At 44.1% G+C, this 25536-nt stretch overlaps 2 protein-coding genes, 1 long non-coding RNA gene and 7 other non-coding genes across 12 annotated transcripts; 9 read left to right on the top strand and 1 right to left on the bottom strand.

The window, feature by feature from the left end:
• Positions 1 to 483: 483 nt before the first annotated feature.
• BKGD (beta-keto-L-gulonate decarboxylase) lies at positions 484 to 17512 on the bottom strand. Of its 3 annotated transcripts, none has more exons than XM_086481724.1 (10): positions 17416 to 17512; positions 11110 to 11201; positions 9547 to 9670; positions 7378 to 7476; positions 6375 to 6448; positions 5500 to 5601; positions 4336 to 4512; positions 3468 to 3617; positions 2798 to 2914; positions 484 to 771 (listed from the first exon to the last, which is right to left on the bottom strand). In XM_086481724.1, exons 3-10 carry the CDS (start codon positions 9602 to 9604, stop codon positions 598 to 600), a joined length of 951 nt encoding a protein of 316 aa, XP_086337850.1. In that variant the 5' UTR covers positions 9605 to 9670; positions 11110 to 11201; positions 17416 to 17512; the 3' UTR covers positions 484 to 597. The 3 variants fall into 3 exon arrangements, with proteins under 3 accessions (XP_086337850.1, XP_086337851.1, XP_086337849.1); XM_086481725.1 differs by lacking the exon at positions 17416 to 17512 and adding an exon at positions 12206 to 12244; XM_086481723.1 differs by lacking the exons at positions 9547 to 9670; positions 11110 to 11201; positions 17416 to 17512 and adding an exon at positions 7183 to 7269 and having other exon boundaries at positions 7378 to 7402.
• On the top strand, positions 14450 to 17717 carry TAF1D (TATA-box binding protein associated factor, RNA polymerase I subunit D). Its single transcript, XM_009958894.2, is given in 6 exon segments — positions 14450 to 14574; positions 14681 to 15149; positions 15421 to 15596; positions 17158 to 17215; positions 17471 to 17516; positions 17519 to 17717. Coding segments are annotated over 6 exon segments (978 nt in total). The 3' UTR covers positions 17623 to 17717.
• Positions 17718 to 19204: 1487 nt separating this feature from the next.
• On the top strand, positions 19205 to 19276 carry LOC147416184 (small nucleolar RNA SNORD5). The gene has a single exon (XR_015184257.1). It is a non-coding gene; the product is annotated as a small nucleolar RNA SNORD5 (small nucleolar RNA).
• A 1203-nt stretch (positions 19277 to 20479) lies between these two features.
• On the top strand, positions 20480 to 20606 carry LOC147416183 (small nucleolar RNA SNORA40). The gene has a single exon (XR_015184259.1). It is a non-coding gene; the product is annotated as a small nucleolar RNA SNORA40 (small nucleolar RNA).
• A 349-nt stretch (positions 20607 to 20955) lies between these two features.
• On the top strand, positions 20956 to 21094 carry LOC147416182 (small nucleolar RNA SNORA8). Its single transcript, XR_015184250.1, has one exon. It is a non-coding gene; the product is annotated as a small nucleolar RNA SNORA8 (small nucleolar RNA).
• Positions 21095 to 21494: 400 nt separating this feature from the next.
• On the top strand, positions 21495 to 21626 carry LOC147416181 (small nucleolar RNA SNORA1). The gene has a single exon (XR_015184248.1). It is a non-coding gene; the product is annotated as a small nucleolar RNA SNORA1 (small nucleolar RNA).
• A 681-nt stretch (positions 21627 to 22307) lies between these two features.
• LOC147416180 (small nucleolar RNA Z40) lies at positions 22308 to 22380 on the top strand. Its single transcript, XR_015184246.1, has one exon. It is a non-coding gene; the product is annotated as a small nucleolar RNA Z40 (small nucleolar RNA).
• Positions 22381 to 22702: 322 nt separating this feature from the next.
• On the top strand, positions 22703 to 25470 carry LOC147416177 (uncharacterized). The gene is made up of 4 exons (XR_015184225.1): positions 22703 to 22755; positions 23468 to 23524; positions 24227 to 24295; positions 25422 to 25470. It is a non-coding gene; the product is annotated as an uncharacterized LOC147416177 (long non-coding RNA).
• LOC147416179 (small nucleolar RNA SNORA18) lies at positions 23286 to 23417 on the top strand. Its single transcript, XR_015184249.1, has one exon. It is a non-coding gene; the product is annotated as a small nucleolar RNA SNORA18 (small nucleolar RNA).
• On the top strand, positions 24004 to 24142 carry LOC147416178 (small nucleolar RNA SNORA8). The gene has a single exon (XR_015184251.1). It is a non-coding gene; the product is annotated as a small nucleolar RNA SNORA8 (small nucleolar RNA).
• Positions 25471 to 25536: the final 66 nt, after the last annotated feature.

The following is a 25536-nucleotide window of genomic DNA, read 5'->3' as shown; positions in this document are numbered from 1 at the left end:
GCTCGGGCTCGGGCGCCTCCGGAGGACGCTCGGGAAGGGGCGGGGGCGGGGGCGGCCGGGGCCGGGGCCGGGGCCGGGGCCGGGGCGGGGGCGGCCGGGGCGGGGCCGGGGCCGGGGCCGGGGCGGCCGGGGCCGAGGCGGGGGCGGTCGGGGCCGCGCTGCTGCGAGCCGTGTCCCCGGGCCATGCCCTGGCACGGCCGCTTTCCTGCTCCCTCTCACGGCGCAGGCAAGCCCCGGTCGGGTTTCCTCCTCAGAGCTGCTTTTGCAGCGTTATTTTTGACCAGAAGCCGGTTTAATTCCCCGTTCTGCACATAAATCCACTTCTGGTTCCCCATCGCCAGCTACGACGATGCAGAAAGCTCAAACAAATAGCAAAAAACCCCACAATAATATTGCAATGATACTGTTTGAATTCAGTCATAACCGTTTCAATTACACATATGCTCCCATCCCCTCCCTTCAACAAAATTCAGAAGTCGACAGTTTACTGCTCTCATATTTATTCTTGACAGATAAATGTGCATAATTAAAAGCGTTAGAAAAATCAGCGTCTGTATTTCGGAAGGATTACATGGCCTCGCCTTGCAGAGCCCCGTCTCAGTCCCTCCCGACGAGGTGCGTCTCCGGGGGCCTGTCGATGCGGAAGAGCAGCTCGGCGGGCAGGAGGTACCCCAGGTACTGCACGCTGTCGGGGCTGGTGTCCTGGTGGTAGTGCCCCCCTTCCCCATGGTGGCTGAAGCAGTGGGTGTGCTCCACACGCAGGTCAAAGCCCTGTCATCAGAGAAATGCCCATCAACACACGTTCATGTGAACCACGGTGAAAAGTCCTGGGTGGTCTCTCCTTTATACCACATATTTCCACACATCTCAGAGCTCACTCCAACCATTAAGTTGTGAAAACTTGCAAGATCTTGTGATAAGACAGAAGAAGAGGAGCTGTACACGGCTTTACCATAGGACAAAGAGAAAAGAATTTAGAAACCCTGACAGCCCCCAACTTGGTGTCAGTCCTCCAGGGATTTCTTTTTTTCCCCCCCTTTCTTTCCACTGGGGTTAAATAAAGCAGGAACCTCTATGGGAAATCAGAACCCCTTTGCGCTGAATATCACAGACCCATGCGATAAGGGACAATCTCTATTCCAATTCCGAGAGCCAGCTTAGATGAAAATGGGAAGTATAGCAAATAAAATAACTAGCATAGTAACAGTGACATCACCCCCACCAATTTTACATATCATAGAATTGTTTGGGTCGGAAGGGACCTTAAAGACCATCTAGTTCCAACCCCCCTGCCATGGGCAGGGACACCTTCCACCAGACCAGGTTGCTCCAAGCCCCATCCAGCCTGGCCTTGAGCACTGCCAGGGAGGGGGCAGCCACAGCTTCTCTGGGCAACCTGTGCCAGTGTCTGACCAGGTTCTCAGCCTAAAAAAGCTTTTGCTTATGTCATATCTAAGCCTGCGCTCTTTCAGCTTAAAACCCTTGCCCCTTCTCCTGTCGCTATAGGCCCTGGTAAACAGTTTCTCTCCATCTTTCTTATAGTCCCCCTTTAAGTACTGGAAGGCCCCTATAAGGTCTCCCCAGAGCCTTCTCTTCTCCAGGCTGAACAACCCCAACTCTCTCAGCCTGTCCTCACAGGAGAGGTGCTCCAGCCCCCTCATCATCTCCATGGCCCTCCTCTGGACCCACTCGAGCAGGTCCTTATACTTCTTGGGGCCCAGAGCTAGATGCAGCACTCCAGGGGTGTCTCACAAGAGGGAGAATCACCTCCCTCGACCTGCTGGTCAGGCTTCTTTTGATGCAGCCCAGGATACAGTTGGTTTTCTGGGCTGCAAGAGGATACTGCTGAGTAATGCTATGGCATTTGCCATCTGCTGCTGCTGCTGTCTCTGTAGTGACACTCAAACATTTCCAAAACCACAGGCTTAGCCGAGTGCTGTTGAGCTTGCAGTGGACACAGATGGGAGTAACCCAGCTGCATCCACTACCCAAGCTGCATTGGTTCTGAGTGGAGCAGCTGTTGATGGCTGTTTTCAAAGTACTCATCGGTTGCTTCCAGGAAGATGCACACAATTTAGCCTTAGGCCAAAGGCTGCCACATAATGACACAATAAAGTCACACGCTTGAAGATATTCAAGCCTACAGCATGTCCCATTTAACTCTGGAAAAAATGGGGTTTATATTACTTATGACTGCATTGTTATTTATAAAACAGTCATTTTCATCCATGGTCTCCTGGTTACTTTTAAATAAATAGCCTTCCTAACGATGAACATCTTAATGGCTTTTGAAACCAGATTGTTTTTTATCCTGCATCATTTGCTGTTGACTAGTGCTTGTGAAAGATTCTAGCTAACTTTCCAGCATGAGGCATTGCAGACTTCCATTTTCATTGGCCACCGAGACACACGCTTCGCATATTTCAACACAGCATTAGCAGACAGCTCCTGCGAAAGTGAACTGCATGAACACTTGGCTGAACAAGCTTCCGTGCTCCTGACATTTCTCCTGGTGTGGCCACGGCTGAATGCAAACTATGCTGTTGGGTCTGGGATGCAAACACTCACACACTTGCAACGGGAACTGAACCATTAAGTTCAGCCCACTATGAACAGCCACTAGGTTTCAGAACAGATTGACCTAGCCTCCATTCAAATCAGTGACAGAAATGAGAAGCTTCTATTTTATTATACCACCTCTAACTAAGAGTCTAACTCCTGTTCTTAAAAGGAAAAGCACATCCAAGACAAATTCATTACAAGTCTCAGTTTACACTCAGAAATGACAAAGACTCACTGGATCTCTGGAAACTATTACTGGTTGACAAATCAGTGGAGCCTTCATTTCAAAGAATTTGAGCCAGTTATTCACATCCTCATCGGTATTCAGAGGACAGACAGAAAATTCTGGAGGCTACAAAAAAAGTAAAAGCTTTATAAGTGAAAGGAAGACACTTGTATCAAGACACTTCAACTTTCCTTCACTTTTCCCCTCCCCACTATTCTGTTCACATTCCTTCTTGCCTAAAAGAAGCTCACCAGCGCCCATTACTGTGTTTATGACAGAAACAGAAGTGACCAGAATATTGCTTCTGCCATTGCACCTGTAGTGGGAGAACTACTGAAGTGAGGATTCTCCTCCTGGTACATTTTAGAAACTCAGTTATTTAAAAAAAAAAAAAAAAGTCTATTGCTTCTTCTAAGTATCATCTCAGTTCATGTACTCCAATTCATTTTACAATAGTTCTACAGTTCTTTAGCTGCCCACAGATTTCAAAAGATGACGGTATTAAGGTGAAGTAATACAGCACCACTAGTTCTGTAATGTCAGCTCCTTACTTTAAGACATTGCTTATCCCAACAGTTTATGCCTACATTTAAATATGCAAAACAAAGCCAAAGGTTACACGCTCATTTATACTTCTGTTTTCAGAAGGATGAAGAAAGAGGAACTGAGAACAACTTACCATAACATGAATCTTTGCTTTCCCCTTCTGGATGATAAATGTACCACCCATCCCAACTGGCTTTTCTCCATAGTGTTTCTCTAAAACTTGTCTCAGACAAGACACAAAGTTAAGTTCCCCAGTTCTTCCATTGGCTTTCACTTCAATGACCTGGAGAATAAAGCTAATTTGTCGCTGCTGTCTCCCGCTGCAAGAGTCTGTAAAGGTCCGTGAAAGTGCTCTGAAATTCTCCCAAGCTTATAACCCAAGATTATTTTTGAAACTGTGAGTTTCCCTGCAAGTGCTGCTCCACGTGCATCCCTCCAGTACCTCACTAAGTCTCTTTTCTGACTTCGTGCTCAATGCTAGCTTTGCCTCTGAAGGGCACTGAGCAGCAAGTCATCGACTTGTAAGTGAGACAAGGATTCAACCAATGCCTTTCTGTCCACCAGCTGGCTTCCAGCTTATAAAGAAACTCTTGGAAACAGAGAAGACTGCTCAGTTTCCGTGCAGAACTCAGTTTTTTAACTGCTCTGCCAACACCTCTTTGTGGTAGCTGCGTTGGGGGAAGCTCTTCTACAAAAAAAAAACCAGACACGTGCCCAGACCCGACTTACACAAGTACATTGTACAACTATTACCTTAAATCACTGCTAGTTTGGAATGCATTTGGGTGACGATTTACGATGGAAATAAACTAATACTTATCCCGCAAAAATTCAAATGCCTCTCTGTCTCCACCAATTCTTCCCCTTACGTTTGGATCTTTCTTTCATGGAATTACTACTTTACTATTATCAGAGAAAAATGATAGGAGAACACCGAAATACCAGTTCCCCTTCAGCCACAAAGCTGTACAAGCAAAGTCACCTTCTGCCCAAGTACATACCTTACCAGGTTGGCCCTCGCTGGCATAAAGGTTGGCCAACAGCCCAAACTCACAGTCAGTGTATTTACTGCTGTACTTCTCGAGCAGGCACCCTTTATCCGCAGGATTTATCTGAGCAATGTAGCTCCCATTCACAGCAGGCTTTTTTTCACTCTTAGTTTGAACAATAGGGATAAGCTGAGAAAAAGAACATGTAGGAATAAGTAAGTCAGTAAGAACATGTAAGAGTCAGTCAAATGAACAGAACCTCACAAATGCAATTTAAGCTTTGGACCATGATCCCAAGAAATAATCCCCTTCATCACACAGCTCTTTCTCTGAGGATGAGGTCCCATACTAGTAAGAAAAATGCACTAATATTGTAACTGAAAACTCCAGAAAACAGTTTTATTTTTTCTGGACAGTTAAATTCAATGTTACATGAAGATGAACGCTGGTGTTAAAAAAATAAAGACAAAAAAAGATGAAATAAGTCTAACCATTGAGATCTCAGGCCTGCATGCAAGTATTGGAATTCTACGTAATACTTTCTCAGTGTACAATAACAACCACTATTACAGTGGCCCAAATTTAATGCTGAGTGGATCTCATCTGCCAATAAACGCACCAAAAGGAGACCGCAAGACCAGAGGTTTATGCTTGAAACTTGACTAACCAAAGCCTCCACAGGCAGTAGGTTTCGTCTCCCGCCTCTCCTGCAGGTCATCATTTTGTACCTGGTACCTTTAAAATTTACAATGGTAAAACTAAGCCATCCAAGAGAGCAAAAGACAGGAGTATTTCAAAGGCATTTACCAGAAACTTTGACAATAATTTCTAAATCACATCATTAAAACCTCTGGTCAAGTCTTTTGTCATTCAGTTTCAAAAAAATCATGTTTCTTGTGTGCTTCAAAGTAATCACATGCTTCCTGGAGAATTATAAGTTAAAAATTAATCTTTATTACCTCAATAGGATGTGCCTCATTGGATGGCCCTCACCTGAATTCCTTCTAATGTGTTATGTGCTTTTGTGTTATGTGTTATGTACATGAATGGTGTTTATTGAATGTTCTGCTGTAAATGGGAAATAGCCAGCATGATACTGCTCTACTATCATGATACTGCTCTACTATCATGATACTTCCATGAACTCATTAAGAACCATCGCGCTTATTTACCGACCTCAGCATTTACTCCAAGAATCTTAGATGAAGCAGCTCCAGCTCCAAGAATGAAAGCTCCAGGCAGCTCTATGTCTTTTGCAACTGTATTTAGATCATAAACCTGCAAAGGAGAAACACTCCTTCGATTTTGGTGTAGTGCTCTGATTTGGAATTGTCGTTCTGTTCACTGTAACCTCTGAATGCATTTAATTCACAATGCCCTCATTAGCATTTTGGATAATTAGATTGAACGCAGTTTCTGAACAACATAACATTTGGTAGTAACAGCTTTGGTCCATGTCCATCTGTTTTCTGATGTATGTTTTCTGCCTGTATGTTACCCCAAAACTAAATTATCGTTCTTATTGAAATTCATATTTGTGTAAAAAAAAAAAAAGTAAGGTAATATACTATAGAGACAGACGGGGTGAGGTGTCAAGAGGCAAAATATTCTTGGAAAAGGACAGTAATGTGAATCCAGTGTTGGCCTGAAAACGCAAACACAGCCAGTATTTACAAAGAAGCGTGGCTGTGACTTGAAACCACAGGCATGTAGCAAGCCATATACGAACCTGCAGACAAGACCCTTGTTCAGTAGTTCCTTCCATGGCTCTTGTCACAGATGGGATGTTTCCAAAATTATCTTGTATTTGGACAGGAGAAGATGAACCATCACCCACCACATGCTTTTTTTGCTATGATGTGTAAGATTTCCTGACATAGTCCATATCTAACAGATGTCAGAATCAATCTCATTAAACACTGAAAAGTAAGTCTCTTTCACAAGTGGAATCTTATAGTACCCGTTAGTCCTTAGCTCTGTTTATATTTCAACAAGATACTGCTTTTCTTTTGACAAATGTATTAAACCCCATGGCTACAGGAAAAACTCACTTTTTCTTTCTGTACAACAGGTATGAGGTAAGGAACACCTCCCACATCTGCTATTCTAGGCTTTCCGCAGATTCCTGGAAGAACACAGCCCGTTAGCTTGGCAAAATATTTTTTCCTAATAAGCATGCAGTCTAACCCACCAAAGGACTGGTTCCTCAAACTTCTAAAATGCTTTGAGAGCACCATTTCCCTGGCATGCTCAGATAAGGTGTGGCATTATTAAGAAGTCCAAGGACAGCAAGCCCTAAAATGATACATGGTAGGATTTAATGTTAGGCAACCTGTTGTAAAATTAATGTTTTCTAAGCACAAAAGAATATTACAATCCATTTCTCCAGTGAGATGCCCTCACCACACAGTGGATACCCCCACTGGGACTCCACTTGCAAAACGTCACCAAAGCTGGATGCCCAAGCGACAGGACAACCCATCTCACTTATTTGGACACGCACTCTAGGAAGGGATGAGTCACCTTCTGGAGGCGTTTCTTTCACTACATTGATGACAGAGGGAACTCAGATGAGTAGCACAGACAACATGTCTGTCTTCCAGACAGCTAATGTCAAAGAAGATGAATCCCACTCAGAATAAGACCATTTCACTTCACCAACAAACATGAATGGCAGCAATCTAAAAATTAATGGAAGCACAGCTCCTTAGGTTCACATAGCGATTGACATGGATCTAAAACATTTCTCCATCTGGAAGATAAAACTTAATTTCAAAACCTTTTCAGTACATTAAATAAAGCTGATGAAATAAGTGAGTACTGCAATCATTGGTTAAGAAAAAAAAACATGACAAGTACTTGGTAATGACTTGTCCTTGTTCATACATCAACTAGGAAGCAAATCCAGAAATAAAACGTAGCTTTCCTCTCACTCACATTCTTTACCTGAAAAACAATTTAAGCTCTCCCAATACCTTTAGAAGATCAAAACCAAGTAGGATCAGGTAGAAAGAACTGGAGATGTCTTAGTGGAAGACAGGAATGCTAGGTTACCTTTAGCAGGAAAGTTGAAGGGTTCCTGAGTCAGATCAGGACAGTCTACAACAGAGACTTGAGCATCAGCAAAGTTTTCTTTAAGCCCTTTCTGCAAAACTAGAATAATAATGGCAAAGTTATTGACAATGAAAAATTACCAAGAGTTTGACAAGTCACTAACAACAACAAATATATCTGTTTAGGCTTTATTTCAGCAAGACACAGTAAAGTTGATTTAAATGCTACTGTTTGTAGGCACTTGCTTCCTGAGTCAGAGCTTCAGAGAGCAAAAGCTTGTTCAGATAATTGTTAGCTACCACGTTAATTAAGAATTTGAAAAAACCTTTTAATTGAAATACAATAACTGACTGCTCCTAGCAGCACTAGGAGCAGCACAATGTGAAGTAACATGGGTAAACTTAAACCACGTTCAGCAGTGGTTTTGCTTCACAAGAGCAGACAATTACGATCATGGTCAAATACCACGCGAGAGCAAAGGAGGAAGAAAGGTTTAGCTGAAGTGACAATCAGTTCTGAAGTGACAATCAGTTCTTTAAATATACTAACTAGACTGTTTGCAATTGCTTGATTATAATCTCAAGCTGTTTCTGCTGTCTGGAAACTTCTGCTGTCGCAGGATATTGCCTGTAATGTTTATGTTCAAGCGGAAATGTTCTGGAAAGCGCCACTGTCAGATAATGAACGGTGCTGATGATAGTGAACGGCCCCAAATCTAAACTTTTGGGTTTGCTTCCTATCAATGCTTTTAGGCTCAGAACCTGCAAAGTCACTCAAACAACAGGGAGGATTCTGACTTAGACAAGTGCACTGTTTGGAAACAACTTCCAAACCTCAGTTAAGTGTGGGATTGCCTTCACAGACACTGCTTCAAATACCGTGTTAAAAGGTCCAAGTTCTTTCATGCCTGGGGTCTGCTCTGACAGATGTCTCAAACTAAGGAACGGAAAAATCCAGTCAGCAACCTAAATTCCAGCAGTTCCTTATTTACTCAGAAGACTTTCCTGTGCCTTTGTTTCCTCCAGTCAGCTGTACCTTACTTCTCGGGAGCAGATTTACCAAGCTGTTGACCACAAGGGTCAGCAGAAGGCACTTGGCAGGTTTCTAACTACATCTCAGTACCCTTCTGGTAAGTGGAAGAGAACAAGGAAAGGGAACTCCTCAAATTATACTCAAGAGCTAACAGAAACCAAATTTACAGCTTACAGAAGGTCTCCAGGACAGATGGGGGGTTGAGGGCAGGGGGCGGCAGGTAGGCGGGAAGGAAAATTCTCCTTCATGGCCCATCTTTTCTGCGACTGTTTTAAGCTGTTCTCCTGCAAGTACAGGCTGTTATCTGCTGAGCCCACACGTCTGTAGCAGCCCTGGCCTATTGCCCCAGCCTGACAGCTGCTGGGTGAGAAAAGCCCTGAGAACCGCTGCTGGGACCACACTTCTCAAAGCATAGAAACGTCACACAGACACAGATTTGGGAGGGTGGCAGACTGAACTTGAGGACCTCTCTGAAAGAAGAATACCCCTTAGTACATGTGCTCCAGGAGACAGACTACTAGAAGGAATAATTAATGCCTTTCTATTAGGGCAAGGAAGGAAGCTCATGAGCAGGTGGGTTGGACCAAATCTCCTCCAGAGGTCCCTTCCAACCTGAACCACTCTGTTATTCTGAGCACATTTTGTGCAGGCTTTGGAAAGAAACAAACTAAATGTTTCCTGCAGCCCAGTTCTAAGGCAAACATCAAAAGAGGAGCCAACTAGGTTCAAGCAAGAGGACCTGCATGCTATACTGCATCTGGTCAGCTGTGTTTTGAGTAGTCCTGAAGAAGAAACAAACACTGGAGTGTAGAAGGCGGACGATCCTGTATGTGTAAATAAGTTTGCTCTGCAATTGCCAAACTTTCACAACCCACGTGCAAATCTGCAAATGCAGCAGACAGTTTTAAATGGTTTGAGAACCTGTTTGCGTGCTTAAATATCATTTGTTTGGGGGAGGAGGCATTGTTTGCCTTAAGGAAATAGCATATAGAAACTAGTGCTTTTCTTTACATCTCAGTGTGCTAAGAGCAGGAACTTCTGCATGTACCAGCTGTAGAAAGGTTTTGATAAGAGCTTTAAGATAAGTTTGAAGAGTACATTATAAGTTTGTAAAAGGTAACACACTGCATGACTTACCCCCAGCAAGCTCCTCCAGACTTGGAACATGAAAAGCAAACCTTTCAACTTTGGCCATTTCCTAATTGGTACTGATTTCTTCAGGTAAGAAGTTACAATATATCACCCTGCAGGAGTGACTGACCTGTCAACAAGGATAACAGTTAACGATTAAAACAGCCTGTTTGCAATATGTTACTTATTTTTCAATTCCACTCAAGAATATATAGACAACAGTAGAATTGTAGTTGTGCCATCAAAGGAAAGCATAACAGCTTCGACGTTAATGCTAATTTTCTTGATTTTCTTATGCGCTTCGGAAGATGTGCCTGTCAGCTCTATGGCTGGCTCAGAGCCTCACATATGCTAGTCCTCAAGCTTACAGCTGGGCGTAGGCAAAACACATCCTACGCTGAATCCAGTTCAAGGCACAGGTCAGGAGATTTATCTGTCCTTTGGAGTCATAATTTGTTTTTTGAAAGAAAACTGGGCTTTACTGACACATTAGCTGCCTCCTTGGGTCTTCGCTACCTTAATGTTTACTTTCTCAGCATTGGCTATGGTGGACTTTCAACCTCAGCTGTAACATGCTCTCCAACTGATTCTGGGCATGTGCTTCCCCTTCCAGAGGGGAACAGGCTAGCAGCAAAACAGAAAACAGCAGCAGCAAGTTCTGCAGTACCAGGTTCTGTACAGGTACAGAGCCTGTAACAAAGAGGTTTTTTTGAACCTCAGTTTAAGAACCCCTTTACAAATGAACTGTGTTTCAGTCAGCCTTGCAACAGCAAAGTCAGCTACTAGGGCAAACCGCTTGCTCAGGGCAGAAACAGCTGATTATATGCTACCCATAAATCAGCCACAACAATCATTAACTCCTTAGGCACACGCTTGCTGCACACAGCGGAAAAAGAAAATGGGTCCCATTTATCCAGACCTCAGGCCTTGGAGGAAAAAGCCAAAAACTTCACCTAACTGAAGTCTTTGAGCTCAAAGTTCAGCCCCCCCAAATTACTGCTGCAGCAAGCAGTAGAGAAAGGGAGAAAGACAGCTACCCATGCACAGTAATTCTCATCTTAGTTGGTCTTATCCATCTCCACAGGTGACTCCCTCTCTTCTCTGGCTATGGAGGAGAAAGCAACAGGATGGATTTGGTGCTTCAAGTAGAAGCCTACTGTCAGATGGAGTGAATCATACCCCAAGACTTTCACAGAACACCAGAAAGGGAGTAATTAGCCAGAGAAAGAAAGTGAGAAGATGGCTTTGGCAGCACTGTTTTAGAAGATCCTCATCCCCTCAAGACCCTTTTGCCATGTCCAGAATGAGGCTGTGCCAGCACTCAAGACACTAGTTGAAAGAGTCCTGAAACGGACTGAGAAGACAGGCTAGAACTGCTGTTGTGCAAAAGGCAAAGGCAAGACCTGGACATAGTGCAAGTAAGTAGGCTCAGATAGAACACCTAGACCATCACCTACTGTTTAAAGGACAGTAGTCAGCTCCCCACAATCAAGAAAAGAGGGAAAGACTGTGGGAAAAGCTCAATGGACCATAATGAACCCAATCTGATTACTAGACAGTAGTCCTTACCAGGAAGGACACAAAAGAGAAGTAGATCCGTGAGTCACCACCACAAGGAGAGCATTCACAGGGGAGTCTGTGTGGCGTGCGAGAGGGAGAACCTGAAAAGAGACAACAGCCAATTAAGATCGATCACAGAGGGATGGAGTGACATTGAATTACTACCAAAGACTTTCAAAGAAAGAACGCAAATGCTAAAGGGACAATAAGATTATTAGATCTGGGATAGTGCAACAAGAATGGAGAGAACAAACATCTGAAAAGACTTTTAAAAGTCTACCTTTTTGAAGCAGAAGGAAAACATTACAGAGAGTAGTCAAGTGCCAGGAGAATGGAACCATGATAATAATGGGGGGGTGGGGGGTGTGTTTGCCTAGTATCAAAACCTGAATTAAAACTAGTTTGGAGAGTAGGAACCAGAATGGAGAGGTTATAGACAGGCTACAGATGAGTCAAGGGGAGGGCATGGGGGGGAATATCAGAGAAAAAACTGAAGACAGCAGTCAGTGAGAGAAAAGAAACTTAGCGATGACATCAAGAGCAGCAAAACATCTACAGATGCATCGGCAGAGGCTGTATTCCTCAACCGGGGCAATGTAAGGAGATCCCATACGTGGCAGGGAAAGGCTGCAGGACAGAAGCGGCACCTGCTCGAGCGGCTGGGATTTGGGGAAGGGTCATGGCGAGGCAAAACCAGGAGACTGGGGCCCCTACAGAGAGCATCCAGACAGACAAAGGCAGCAAAGAGCGCTGGAGCGAAGAAACACCGAAGCCCACACTGCACTTGGCACGGCTGCGAGAGGACAGAGGGAGCACCGAGGCTGGAGCCGCCAGCGCGGGGCAGCCTGCGCGGCAGAGGGAAGGAGGCAGGACAGCGGTAACGAGAGGCCGACCGATGCGACGAGCAGCTCCTCGGAGTCCCACCGCGAGCGGGAAGCGCGGGAACTGCGCCCTGAAGGGGAGCCCGGAACCCCCCGGGCGAGACGGGGAGCCGCCGAAGGGGGAGACAGCCGGGAGCTGTCCCGCGCCGCCCGAGCTGGCAAAACCGCTGGCGGCCGGTCCCCTGCCCCGCACTCGGCCGCCGCTAGCGCCTGACCGCACGTACCTGCCCCGCCGCCCGGGCTGCGCGGAGGCGGCACCACCCGCCCCCGCTGCGGCCCGGGGCCGGCCCCGGGGACCGCCCGCCCGCCCGCCCCGCCACCCCCAACATGGCGGCCCGCGCCGCCGGCCTCTCTCCCCGCCCCCCCTCCCTCCCTCCCGTCGGCCCGCGCGCCTCTCGCGAGCGCCCGGCTCTATTTAAGCTCTGGGGCGGCCATTTCGCGCTCTTTGAGGCGGCGCTGAGCGAGGTGAGTAGTTTTGGGGGTGAGGCCCTGCTCGGCATCCGCCGCCATCCGCCGCGCTGGGGCGGCGGGAGCGAGGGACCCGGGTGCGGGGGGAGGAGCCGCGGCGGTATCGAGTCGTGCCGTGGCTGGCGGGCCTGCCCCAGCGGGGATTGTCCTTGGGAGCGGGTGGTGCGGCGGCCGTCGGTTAGGGGCCCCTCGGGAGCGGGGCTGGTGGGGTGTCCCCGACCTGTGGTACCTCAGTGGGTGCCCGCGTACAAAATGTCCGCCATGGCGCCGGCCCCAGCGCCCTCCTGGCAGCCGAGCTCGGCGAGGGGCGGGGAGGCGAGCGGCGTGTCCAGCGCTTTTCAGGCTGAGGTAGATGTTGGCGAAGTAATCGATGGCTCTTTTGGGAGGAGAGAGGTTTGCGTGGAATAATCAGCCAGTTGGTTGGTTTTGTTCCCTACGGGGTCCGTGTGGCGTGCCAGCTGCGAAGGGCAGAGCTGCAGTGGGGGCGGTGGGTGCTGCTCAGCTGCCGGCTGTAAGTACCGGCCGCAGGCCCTGGGGTTGAGGGCGCCCTTGCTGAGCGTGGGGCTGCTCTGGTGTGGGGCTGTGGCGGCTCTGGGCGTTGGGTTTGCCAGGCCTTGGCTGGACCGCTGTTAGCCGGGTGCCCGCAGTTCGCCCAGGGCATAGGTGCAGGTTGCTGTCAAAAATCCCTTTTCCACACAGCAAAGGGCAGATTGGGCCCCTGTGCTGCTATTTTAAGGTATTAGGGTGAGTTTAAGGTCTAGTGTACTTCTAAGAAGCCTGCATTTAAGCAGTTTTGGAATGAAGTTACTGTTAGTCTATATACATCTTCTTTATTTTCAGATTTCTCAATTTGCTGCTGTATACCTTTGTCTTCCCGTGTTTTGGGAAGCCTTCTTCATGAATCTGGGCAGTAATCTGTACTCTGAAATGTAAAACCGTTATCCAAACAATAGCAGGTTATCCAAGGACACTGGATGAGCTCTGCTATAGCATCTTCAGATGCTGAGTTGTAACTACACTTGAAATACTAATCGGTATGATGATGGGATTGTGAAACTGTAAAAAGCACAGTAAAATTGCAAAGATACAGATCTACAGGGCTAGCAAATGGCTAAAGCAGGTAAAATAACTCCAGGCTATTAGGTAGGAAGGACAAGTTCTTCTGCTGTGTGTTTCAGCCCCTTTTGTATAGACTTGGGCAGCAGAAGGGGTGGATTTGGTTGTTTGGCAGATTCAACTAAAAAGGAACATTTTGTTCGTGGGGCTAGTTTCGCTGTTGATTGATAACCAGTGAACAAAGGGTCGGTAGATTGTTGGAGCCAGGAGGCTTTAGGAATCATGTAGGTGGGAAAAGAACAGAGGGGAAGATGGCATTGCTTCTGAGGGCAACGCTGCCTTAGATTAGTTTAAAAAGGTTGTAAACCACAGCAATGTATTTGTGTAGGACTTAAAACTGCAATTATCCTTACAAGTATAAGAAGCTGTTGGCCACACCTATGTGTGCTTATTTAAGGGGAAATGCCCTCCTAGTAGGGAGAGGGTTAAGACATTCAGAACTCATCTCTGCAAGTTTCTGAACAGTCTGATGCAACCCTGAAGTTAGCCTTGCTTTGAGCAGGAGTTGAACCAAAAGAGCTGTAAAAATCCCTTCTGACCTAAATGTTGTTACGAATAATTTGAGGTAAGTGGCTGCAACTTAACCATTACTCTGAAGATTAATGCATTTGCTCGTGGTTCATAGGAGAATCTATCTTGAAGTTTGCTCAAGATGGTTCCTGAAAGTTTACCCTATTAGGTGGAGTGGTGGAGGGCTTGTTACCTGATTAACATAGGATTTTATTTAATTTCTTGTATTCGCATTGATTTCCAGGGAAAACTGAAACACAACTGATTACAGTTGGATCCCAGGCTTCTGGCTCTGATTGCCCTGATGCCCAAGAGCTAACATGCAGTCGGCAGACAGAACCACATAAGGTACATGTGTGTGAAAAATAACACGAATGAAGTGTGCACGTTCAAGACAGAAGAATGCTGCTCCTGAGCAGTCTTCACATGGGCTTAACGGTATATGTCAGTCATCCGCTGCTTCAGCTGAGGTTTTACTGGACAGCAGTGATTCAGACATGTGAGTTTTTATCTCTAGTTGAGCATTTTTCATGTGAAGAACCTGTGTCGTATATCATAAAATTATACATTCTTTTGAAAGTAAGTACTTTCTTCTTCCCCTTCAGTGATCTCTCTGCTGCTTGTGGCAGTGAATACCAGTCTAAGTGCTCCATTGCACCTTCAAAGCAAAAAAGATCTCAGTCTTCAAGTCAAGCTGAACCTGTTGCAGGAGTGCCTGACAATGAAAGCTCTTCAGATTCTTCTCTGTCCCCTCAAAAAACAGTGGAATCACCAGAAACTTCCAAGAAGCAGAAGTCAAAACTCAATTTGAAAGCCATTTTTGCCTATCACTTCAGGGGAAAGAAGTTTAAGGCTGCTGCACACCGAAAATACAAATGTGTCTGGAGGAGGAAGAAGAAGAAGAAGAAGAATAACAACAATGAGAGCAGACAGATGCCTATGGGGAGGCGACCACTGACAGCCTCACCTCAAGAGCAAAAGAGAAGGCTTCTAGACAGAGGTTTACAATTTCCTTTTGTTGAAGAACATTATGGGAAGAAACATATTCCCTTAAAGATGGTTCTTGGCTATGAGGTGGGTCCTCTGTTTTGTGGGATAAATGTATTACTTTTTTATTTAGTCTAAAAATAGTGAATTTAAATTGGCTGTGTTGTGCTTCTGCCTGAGGTACTACAGTGAAACTGTTTTTACTTCTGTTAAACAGGACAGTTGATGTTGTCTGTACAATACCTTTAAGACAAACAGCTAAAATAGGGGTGTGGATATAATACTACAGTTCAGCTCGTAATAGAAATCCTTAATAATGGTATTTTTAAGATCTCACCTGCTGTATTTTTTTCTTTAGCAAGCAGCTGCAAAGGGCTATTTGCAGTACATTGAAGTGCTTAAATATGAAGAACATCTTAAAAAAGCTTTAAAAGCCCTTCAGGCGAGTGAAGACTTAGAAAGAGAATGTCTGGCAGTACGGAAACACAAATATTTAGATGATGAAGGCCCCATTTCACCTATTCAGGAGATGAAGTAAGTTCATCTTAATATTTTTAGGTGGTATAAAACTTGCTTTTTTTTATTCTTCACTAAAATATGAATTTGTATGTATAAAGGTGGATGTGTGACACCCCCAGCCCCTCTGCTGGTGTGGGGACAGCATCAACACTGCTTTAGTGGCAAATGCAAACCAGCACCATTCAGGCTGCTGTGAAGAAAGCTAACTGCATCCCAGCCAGACTGGTACCCTCTGCTCCACTTGCAGTGGAAGAATTTGGGAGGTAGTGCAGTTGCTTGTGGCAGCATGTCATTTTGTGACAGAGTTGTGGGTATATCGAGTTCAGTTCCTATCCTGTCCTTTTAACCTTTATCAGCATTGTGCAATCTAAATCTGAATATCTGCTTATGAAAGCAAAGTTTAATTGGGGAACAAAACGCTCAGCCACCTGGAATCCTGTGACTTGGAACTTCTCATAGAATGAGACATGTTGAATCCCAAGACTGATCATTGTTTCAAGTGGTGATTTGTACAGTTTCATTAAAATGACGTGGTAGAATTTTTTTTTAAAAAAGGTGTTTCCTGAAATTAGTTTCTCTGTAGTTATCCCAAATAAAGTAGTGGAGTATGTTATGACAAAAGCTAAAGGATATTTTTTAATTTCCTTTTTCACTTTATTAAACATTGAAGTATCATCTTAGGTCTGTCTTTATGGTCACTTAACTGACATGCAATAAAGGGCTCAGTAAGTGAGCAAGAATACTTACTGTTGTAAATGTACTCAGCACCTTAAAACTAGAAAGCCTAAAAGACAGTGTAAAGGTATAAAGCTGTCCTTCAGCTACTCTTCACTTTAGTAATCACTTAGTGATTTATGGGAGTTGAAGTACAGGGTAAGCCTGTAAAATAAGTAACCACAGTGAGTTTGCTCTCGTACAAAAGAGCAGAAGAAACAAAGTTCTGTAGAATAAGTGCAAGTCAGTTCATCCAGACACTCAGTTCTTTACATGAAGTGAGTACAAGAAGACTTTACAGGATTTACAGTCCTCCCTGTGCCACCTGTTCAAACCCTAGTACTAAAATGGTTTCATCTCCTTCTCGGGAGTCTTTCTACCTTCAGAGAAACCTGTGGATGATGGTGGAATTGAGTTTCGTACTAGTGTTTCATTGCAGTATGAACATAATGGTTCTCAGTTGTAATACCAGGAAGAAAGCTGCATATTCTTGCTAAGTGAGGCCTGTCCTCTTATGTTCTTGATTGTATTCTGATTGTTTTCTAACTTGCTAGTTTTTCTAGCCTGTTGGCCGGTGTAATCCTAAATACCTCAATACTGCTGTTGATGTCTGCTGCTAAATGTTTGTTCCGCTGCGAAGCACTGCTGCTGTCCTGCCAGTGCTGCTGGCTGGGGTGTAATTCTGCTGTCAGACACTGATTTGCATACAGCCTTACGGAGAAGTAGTATTATCTTGCACCTACAAGCTGTAGCACTTCCATACATGTTAAGAAAAAAACAGGGCTTCTGGTAGGAAAACAGTTTTTACACGTTTTGGGCTACTATAAAAGTACAGACCTTGATTTGAATTTTTGTATTTCAGTGATGATGATGACAGCTTGAATTCTGGTAATGAAGATGACTTTGATGCCAGAGTAGTGGTGAGTAAATATTCCGTAACTTCAGAAACTCTAACCTTTCTCTTCTGAGGTTAAAGAATTAGCAGATAATGTTTGAGTACTTAATTCTTGAGCTTGGATCCAGAGTTAACTGAGGCAGAAGGAAGTTGGAGAGCCCACAGTCTCCTCTTTGAAATAATGCTGGAATGTATGGGAATTGTGGAGTTCTACCAAAATCTTACCTTTTAAGTATCTCAAAACTAGACTTGTGAATACTTCTGTCTTCCATTTCCGTAGGAGAACAGCTCTTTCATTATAAGCAGCAAAATTCCCAGTAAGAAAAAATCAAAGCCAGGAACGAAATGTGCAAAATCAGGTAGATCAAAGTAGAGGAGGAAGATGATGCTGCTGCTCAGAACTCTGGGCTTCTGCAAGGCTCCCTTCAGTGAACAGAGAACTAACAAAAGAGGTGGCAGTGGTCACTCTCAGACACCTTCTTCATGGCCTGCTTGGTTTGAAACGTGGGCCTGAAGTCAGTCTTGAGCTGCCAGCCAAGCAACCAAGTCAGGTTTGGTTTAAGGTGAGTATATTGGGCTTGTCTGGTGGTTGCAAAACAAGTATAATCTGTGTTTTTGCTAAGCTTTTAGATGTCTTCTGTGCTGTCTCATGTCAAGTGCATCATATCCTCGATTCAGTGGCTGATAATCTTGCTTGAAATGCAGACTTGTGCAGCTTGTGTTCTGTTAACCAATGGATCGCACAATTTATGTAATTAAAAACAGGAAAACAAGTTCCAAACATTGTAACATAGCAGCAGTACAGTGTAGCAGTGTGCATTTGTGGATACACACACATATACGCTCAAGTTACAAAGGGCGATTTGGATGCCTTTCTCTTCCATAGCTGACTTGCGAGTGGTACTTGAGGGATTGTTTCTCTGTATCTTAAGGAAATGCAGGTTATGCTTTGAAATACTTCCGAGAGCTGAGTAAGGGTTGAAGACAGAATTGAAGCTTAATGCAAATCTTCGTGCTAACAGTAAAAATGCAAAAGTGATTCATTCCTCAACTTGGATAAGTCTATCGTGAAATACAGTTAACACGTTCAAATGACGGTAGAATCAGCTTGTATGAGGGAGGTGGTTTGTTCCATGTGGAATAACTTTTCAGAAAACTCATTCTCTGCTCCTGTATCCAATACAGTAATCTGTATTTACAAGTTATCTTAAAAACAACTGTAGCAGCATAGTGAGTCTGGGATTAAAAGATTCTTTTTCCCCTCCTGTCCAGAATGGCATCTGATGTAAACATGACTAAGCAGAAGATGAACGTTTATAATGACAGTACTTAAAAAACACTGCCCGAATTGCAAATATCTTTCCCAGAGGTATTTTAGGCAGTTGGAAACACGACTAGTGAACGTTTAGAAATGGTCTGAATGCAGCTAACTCCTAGATGACAAGGCTGTCTTGGTAGCAGTGGAAATAAAAAATTGTTTAAAAACTTTACTTGTGAATCAACAAGATTTAAAAAACAAAGGGTGATCCGCCTCACTCAGATTCTCTTAACCAAATTGCTGTCAGCAACAAACAAACAGCTGTTCAGCAGGTAGAAACGGTCTGTGCCGAACAGGGATGTTTGGAAAAAAAAAAAAAAAAACAAAACTCAATATCCTGGTTTAACTTCCGTCAAAGTGCAGCTGACAGTCTAGGGCGATTTACAGTACGTGCTCAGTATAATGAGAGCATGTCAAGTTGCACTCCTTATGTGCTTGAATTATGGTCCCAGATCTTTGCAAAGGAAGTTTGGGGTTTCCCAGTTGCTACTTTGGAGGGAGTAAGACTGTAAAAGTTACTCTTCAGTAGTAAGATTACATTTAACACTGGTACAGAATTAATGGCTAAATGTAACTCTTTCAGGCATCTACCTGATCAGTACTCTAAGGCTTGAAAGACTCATCCTGGATGCTGGAGTGGGGTTCTTGCTCGGTAAGGCATAGCGAGGTGGTGTGTGGGGTCCTGCTCATTCTGCAGTTCGTGTGATGAATTTTTCTGTTCAACTGCTGAGTGACTCAGAAATGAACTAAATTTCAATTCTGATTAGAACTGGATAAATACACGTGAAAAGCTCATTACAGCTGTTCAGTTGATTGCTGAAACCTAGCTTCTGGCTTCAGGAATCTTTAGTTATTTGATATCTGATAGTTCTTACTCCTTTGCTTTCTTTTCCTTCTAGTTTATGTTGCTTTTGGAAGATGAAATACCACTTGGTTTTCTTGATGTGCAAGGTAAGGGGTTACTTGGTTTTCAGTTAGTTTTCCTCGGGTAGCTTTTTTGCTTTACTTCACAAAATGTTTTGGAAAAAATAGTATTCCATAGTTCAAGTGAGTGTGTTAGTGTTTCACAGCTGTGCATCTTTTCTCTGTGAAGTTTCCAAGGTATTGAGTTCAGTGGAACAGCTCTTTTGTCAGTCTGACCAAACTTAGAGCCTGTTGCCTCTGCTTCAGTAAGAACTAAAACTTTGAGTTCTTGAATATCTGTACATTAAATGCAGCTTCTGTTAGAAGTTATATATAGAAATACTTTGTTTTTACCTGATACTGAATGCTGCAGGGCAACTTAATCTACCTGATTTGGTTTGGACACTACCTGGGATCTTCTCTGCTGGGGATGTTGGAGAGCTGCTGTAGTCTCCTGGTGGTGCCCCACCCACACTTTCTGTACTGGGGTGTCTCATACAGCCGCAGCTTCTGAGCGCTTCCCTGTGGTAAAATTTCATCTTAATGCAAGAACAGGAGGGTCAGCAGAAAAGCTGGTGGTCTTGCACGTATGTATTGCTAAAGCTGTGAAACTTGTTACTGTTGGATGTTGCCTTGTTTGCGTGGCTTCAGGACAGTCTAGGAAATGCCACGGAAGAAAACTCCACGCAGGATTACTGAACAGGAAAACCTCTTCAATGTGGGAAGCCCTGAGCTAAAGCTGGGCAAGTAATGAAACCTTACCAGAACCATACTTAAGTAAGATGATAGGAACAGAGCATCTTCTCTGGCTATTGCTGTTAGTAAGGGTACTGGCCTAGGTAACATATCAGTTTGACCCAGTGTAAATTGTTCTTAAAATGGCATATCTGATACTGAACTCCTCACCGTGGTTACCTTAGTCCAAACTGTATGTGTCTCTAAAAATACAGAAAATAGTAGTGGAAGGTGACACTTATTAATGGTAAGTGTAGAGTAAACTGAGAAATGGCTTCAAATGCTGTTTCAAAAATAGTGGAAAAATGAAAGCTGACGCATTCCATCTGCTCCAGCACGTGTTCAGTTTTTGTCTGTTGCTGTAGACAAAAACCTGGAACCTAGTGCTTAGAAAAACCCCTTCTTTTGCAACCCACAGCTGATGTACATATTAGTTGTGTTACTTATATGAAGGGACAACGTTTGCAGGTATTGAAACAGCAATTTATCCAAATACTGATGGATCTAAGGCGTGAATTTCATGTTCCCCATTTGCAGAAGTGTGTAGTTCAGTTCTAGCTGTTTCTTTCTAGACTTCGCAGATGAGCACGCCAGCTCTGCAGCAGTGAGCAGTTGTACCTTTTTTGGAGTGCTTCGATTCTTACGGCTGTTTGCTGGCTTTCTGACTTACAAATCTACTACTTCACTGGGCTTCTGTGGGACACGTTAGCGAAAGAGGTGAGCTTTGTGTTTCTTCTGAACTTGAGCACAAGACTGTTAGATTTCTCCAGACAAGTACTATTTCCACAGCAAGTAACCAGACTAATTTGTGCACTGTGTGGTATCTGCACCCAGCAGTGTCTTCCTGATGGGCTGTTCAAAAAGCAGTGCTACAGTATTTCAGCAGCTGGCATCGTTGGTTTTCGTGCAGATGTGCTGGTTAAACTTGGTATTCCTGTTGAAACAAGTAGATTGAAAGTTTCTTGTTGGGAAGCTTGTTAAATACAAAATGGAAGAACTGATGATGAACTGTTACAGGATAGAAGTATAGTGAAATCAATCACCTTGTTCCAAAATATTTCTTCTTAAAGGGGCATTCCTGATGTCTGGACATAGTGGAAGGTGGCCTCTACTTAAGGGTAAGTATTGAGGAAATAATTGTGTTTTCCTAGGTGGAGGTAGTTGGATGAGGATTGTGAAAGCTCAAGTGTTAGCTTTCTGGTTGACTTTTTACAAATAAGGAATATTTTATTTTGAAACACAAATCCAGTTACCAGATGGCAGCTAGTGACATGTTTCCTTTAAAGTTAACTGTCCAGGTTTCAAAACCAGAATCTGTTCTGCAGACATTGTGAAGAGTTAATCGTTACGCCTCGTTGTTCAGCAAGTAGACACAACTCACTGTGTGTCTGAATTGAAAAACGTGGCTAGAAGAGTAACAGGTTGTGCTTTCCTCACTGTAAAGTTAATTGCAGTGGTGACAATGAGACCTGTAACAGGTTTACTTCGTGGGACAGCTATGCAAGCATAGCTCAAAATGCAGCTACTGCAAAACACAAAGATAAGTTGTAGCTTGGTCCATTGTTTTTTGAATTCTGCATCCTGTCAACTAAAGGAATAGAATTAGCAGGTAGAGGAAGAAAGTACTGGCAGTGCTGCGTTCTTGTAGATTGCTTATGAGGGTGTATTTGTAAGCTGTTGTAAAATGGTGTCTCATACCCATTTTTCTTTACATCACAGTACCAACTGGCTATTGGGTACCTCCCTTAGTCGTACCTTCTGTGCTATAGTCCTCCAATTTCTTAAATTGCAGATAGATTTTTGTTGTGTGATGGACTCGGCCATGGCTCCGATTTAAAGAGAAATGCTTTGGTTTGGCATTAGCATTCAGACAGCATGACCGGACTACAGTCTGCCTGCTTCATATTGAGTATAAAAGTAATACTGAAGAAATTTGGAACTGTTACTCAGATGCAACGATTTACTTCTTTTTAGGAAGTCCACAGGATAGTCCAGTCTGAACTAGCATCTTGGTAAGTTAGTGTGACATTGTTTTTTAATCAGCTGTCTGTCTCTAATGTGGTGAGCTGGTTATATTGCTGGTTTTCCTTGCTGAGAAGGTGCAGTGCTGCTTCAGAAAAACATAATAGCTTGTCTTCCATCAGACTTGAGAATGCTTGAAAATTGTTGTGATGATCGGCAAAATGTTCAACTGCTCTGAAGAGAGTGAGTGAGAATGGCCTTTCTGAACAAACCCACTATGAGTGTCCTTCCCTGTCACTTCAGTCTGGGCATCTGAGTATTTAACATGCAGTGTTTTGTGTCAGTGGGCAAAAATCATGACTGTGTGACTTTTTTTTTAATAAACGGGAAATTAAGAAGAGCTGTCACATGAAATAGGATAATATTCAGACATTATAGTAGCTTTAACTATGATCCAAATAGAGGCTATCAGGAAGGCTTGTGGTGGTAGGAGCCACTGAAGTACTAAGTACTGCTCTAGGTTCTGCTGGTTGGTATGCACGTACGTGCCAGTTTCTGACCTTGCCTTGCTTTTTCAGGTGGTGTGTCATTTCGGGAAGTAAGAAATGCAGGATGCCATTTTGCAGAAGTCTGAAGCCCCTAGTAGGGTTAGTATGATACCTGAGGTTCCTTAATGGTTGAAGGGCTCTGGCTTTCAGTGGCTGGAAGTCTCGATCAGATCGAGCTTACTGATTTGTGGAGGGTTTCGGGGACTTGTTTCAATCCTACTGTGTTTTAATGTAGCATTCAGTCTGTTATGTGAAGAATTTATTTTAACTTTCATTTGTCCAAAGAGCATTCATACAACTTTGTCAAAGAGGAGCTTTAACTGCTTAAACTGATAGTTTTGCTTCTACAAGTTACACTTAGCAGGAAGGTTATAGGGAGAGTTCTGTTTGAGTACAATTTTGTAGTTAATGCCCTTTGTTTGCTTTTCAGGTAATACTGTCTTTTAATGTTAAAACTGTTGCTAGTGTGAAGGAGTTACTTCATCTTCCCCAAATGTTAGCATATCATTTATTCTACTTCTCCCAGATGTCTTGAAACAAGTTTAAAAGACACTTAGTAGGATCTAGAAGAGATACCTTTCCAGTCTCCTTGGGTTTTATCTATTGTGTTAATTTACAGTCCCGGAAACGTTGAGGTCTATCCCGATAGGATCTCTTCTGTAGGTTCGTGTCGTTGGAAACGCCTCACAGAATAAACTTGTGGTTTTGCTTTACCCATTGAACTACCTGTTAGCTCTGTGGGATAAAACTGCAAGACAAGTCTTAACGTAGCATCCTGGGAACTGTAATAATGCATTATGTTCTCCTTTAGGTACTGACTTAATGCCTTTGATACAAATGAAAAAGATGATTCCAGTGGAAAAGCTTGGTAAGAGCAAAAAGATGGTGTGTTCTGGGACTTCAGGTGTAACTAACATGTTGAATCACATGGGCTGAACTTAGTCTTCAGCCAGATTTTTGTGTAGGTACTGGATTTCTAACACTATTTCTTGCAGTTTGAGTTTTCTGGATGGCTTGAAGCAGCCTATTCCACATTTGATCACAAAGGAGTGATTATTGTTATTTGGGTGGCTATTGGTAAGAAGAGACAGCACTACGGTGTCTGTCTGAACTTGAAGTAACTTCATTAACATGCAGCATTTTTGTTCTTGTAAGAGAATTCTTTAAGAATTCTGAAGCTGCTGTTCCTATTAGGTGACACCACGGGCTCTCTTTTCCCTCTTAGTTGCATGGCAGCTTGTGTGAAATGAAGAGCCTTGGTGCAGCTTAGCCCTAGGCACTGACTGGTGCATACACAAAGCTTGGATGTAAAATGAGCTGCGGTGGATGAAGAACTACCGCAGCCATCGCACTGTGTGGTATCTGCACCCAGCAGCATTCTCCTGATGGGATGTTCAAAAAACAGTGCTAGAGCAGTTCAGCGTTCGGCATCGTTGGTTTTCGTTCTGCTGTGTCCGTTAAACCTGGTATTTTTGCTGATACAGTCTTTGTATTTCTATTTTCATGTTACAGCATGAGGACTAGATACTGGCAAGTATCTTCAGGTGGTTGTTTTTTTGTCTAATTTTAGGACACAAAATGAAGTGAACTTTGCTGTGTTAAAAGGATAAGCTGTGGAAGATGATAACCTGTTTGCCAGGTAAGCACTGAGCTACTTTTCAGTTCAGAAGGTTTCATGCAGCTTCACAGTAGCTGTGTGTTAGCTTGGTATCACAGAAAGTTAGGGGTTGGAAGGGACCTTGAAAGATCATCTAGTCCAACCCCCCTGCCAGAGCAGGGCCACCTAGAGCAGAGCACACAGGAACGTGTCCAGGCGGGTTTTGAAAGTCTCCAGAGAAGGAGACTCCACAACCTCTCTGGGCAGCCTGTTCCAGGGCTCTGTCACCCTCACAGGGAAAAAGCTTTTCCTTATGTTAATGTGGAATGTGATGGTGTGTCTCTAGGACCTTGGTGATGGTGTGTCTCTAGGACCAACATTGAAGCTTCTGTGAACTGTTCTAGGAAAGTGTAGAAATTGTTGCCCAGGTGCAGAGATTTCTGGGCAGTGATCACCCCAGATTTTGGCAGGATCTGAGCTGGTTGCCTATCTATGAGTCATTCTTGTGTGTGTCAGTGCTGTAAATGGCTGTCACAGCTGTGCAGCAATGTGTAGTACTGCTTTGTGCACTGGGCTGCTACTGGTTGTGAGGAATCCTTCTGTGCTTGGAGCTTTTAACAGATCTTAGGCTTGTTGGTGTACACAGCTTGGCTACCTCTTGGCAGGATTCATTGGTCCTTCCTTAACAAGAAGGGACAACTCAAATGCTGATTGAAGTCCCAGGTTTGAGTTGGTGGTAACAGCAGTGAGAGGAGAGTACCTGGTCATTACCAAGGCTGCTAGGATGTTGTTCCTGGTGAGTTGTGGACATGACCATAAATCAAGTCCATCAGACTCTTGAATTGCCATGTGATGTGGCCGTGTGTCTGCTGGGAACAAAGCTCTTACGTAGGTCAGAGACACAGTGCTCTCTTCTGCTGCGATGACAGCAAGCTCCTGCTGAGCTGTAGCTGTGTGGCTGTAGCCTGGGGCACCTCCAGCACTTGAGCTACACAGGGAGAAAAGTTCTAGTTAGAACCTTTGTAACTTGGGCTCCAGGAGCTGCTGCTGAGAGGCTGGTGTGGTTGTGCACACCAGAACAAAAAGGGGTGACAAAAGGCTGTGCTGTGCAGTTTGCATCCAACTTTATGTTGTGAACTCACGCTGACCAAATCTGTCTGTCATGCAGAGTGTCTGCTACCTTGTTGCTGCATGTCAGAGGGCTGAGAAACACCTGAGTGCCACCAAAGTGAGGCTGAAGGTAAGGGTGCTCAGCAAAACTACTGGTACTACAAAGAAATTCA

This window comes from Leptosomus discolor, chromosome 1, assembly GCF_034619465.1.
Source record: "Leptosomus discolor isolate bLepDis1 chromosome 1, bLepDis1.hap2, whole genome shotgun sequence".
Taxonomy (NCBI): domain Eukaryota; kingdom Metazoa; phylum Chordata; class Aves; order Leptosomiformes; family Leptosomidae; genus Leptosomus; species Leptosomus discolor.
Note: the sequence above shows the minus strand (reverse complement) of the source record. Positions and strands in the feature narration are given on the sequence as shown.

What these genes read in the sequence shown, in the direction of transcription:
- BKGD (XM_086481724.1), bottom strand. Translation starts at nt 9,604, where the DNA reads ATGGCCAAAGTTGAAAGGTTTGCTTTTCATGTTCCAAGTCTGGAGGAG. An exon ending in CTGTTGTACAGAAAGAAAAA is followed by an intron (nt 5,602 to 6,374) that starts GTGAGTTTTTCC and finishes TCTCCTTTGCAG; the next exon opens with GTTTATGATCTAAATACAGT. An exon ending in TTCTTGGAGTAAATGCTGAG is followed by an intron (nt 4,513 to 5,499) that starts GTCGGTAAATAA and finishes TCTTTTTCTCAG; the next exon opens with CTTATCCCTATTGTTCAAAC.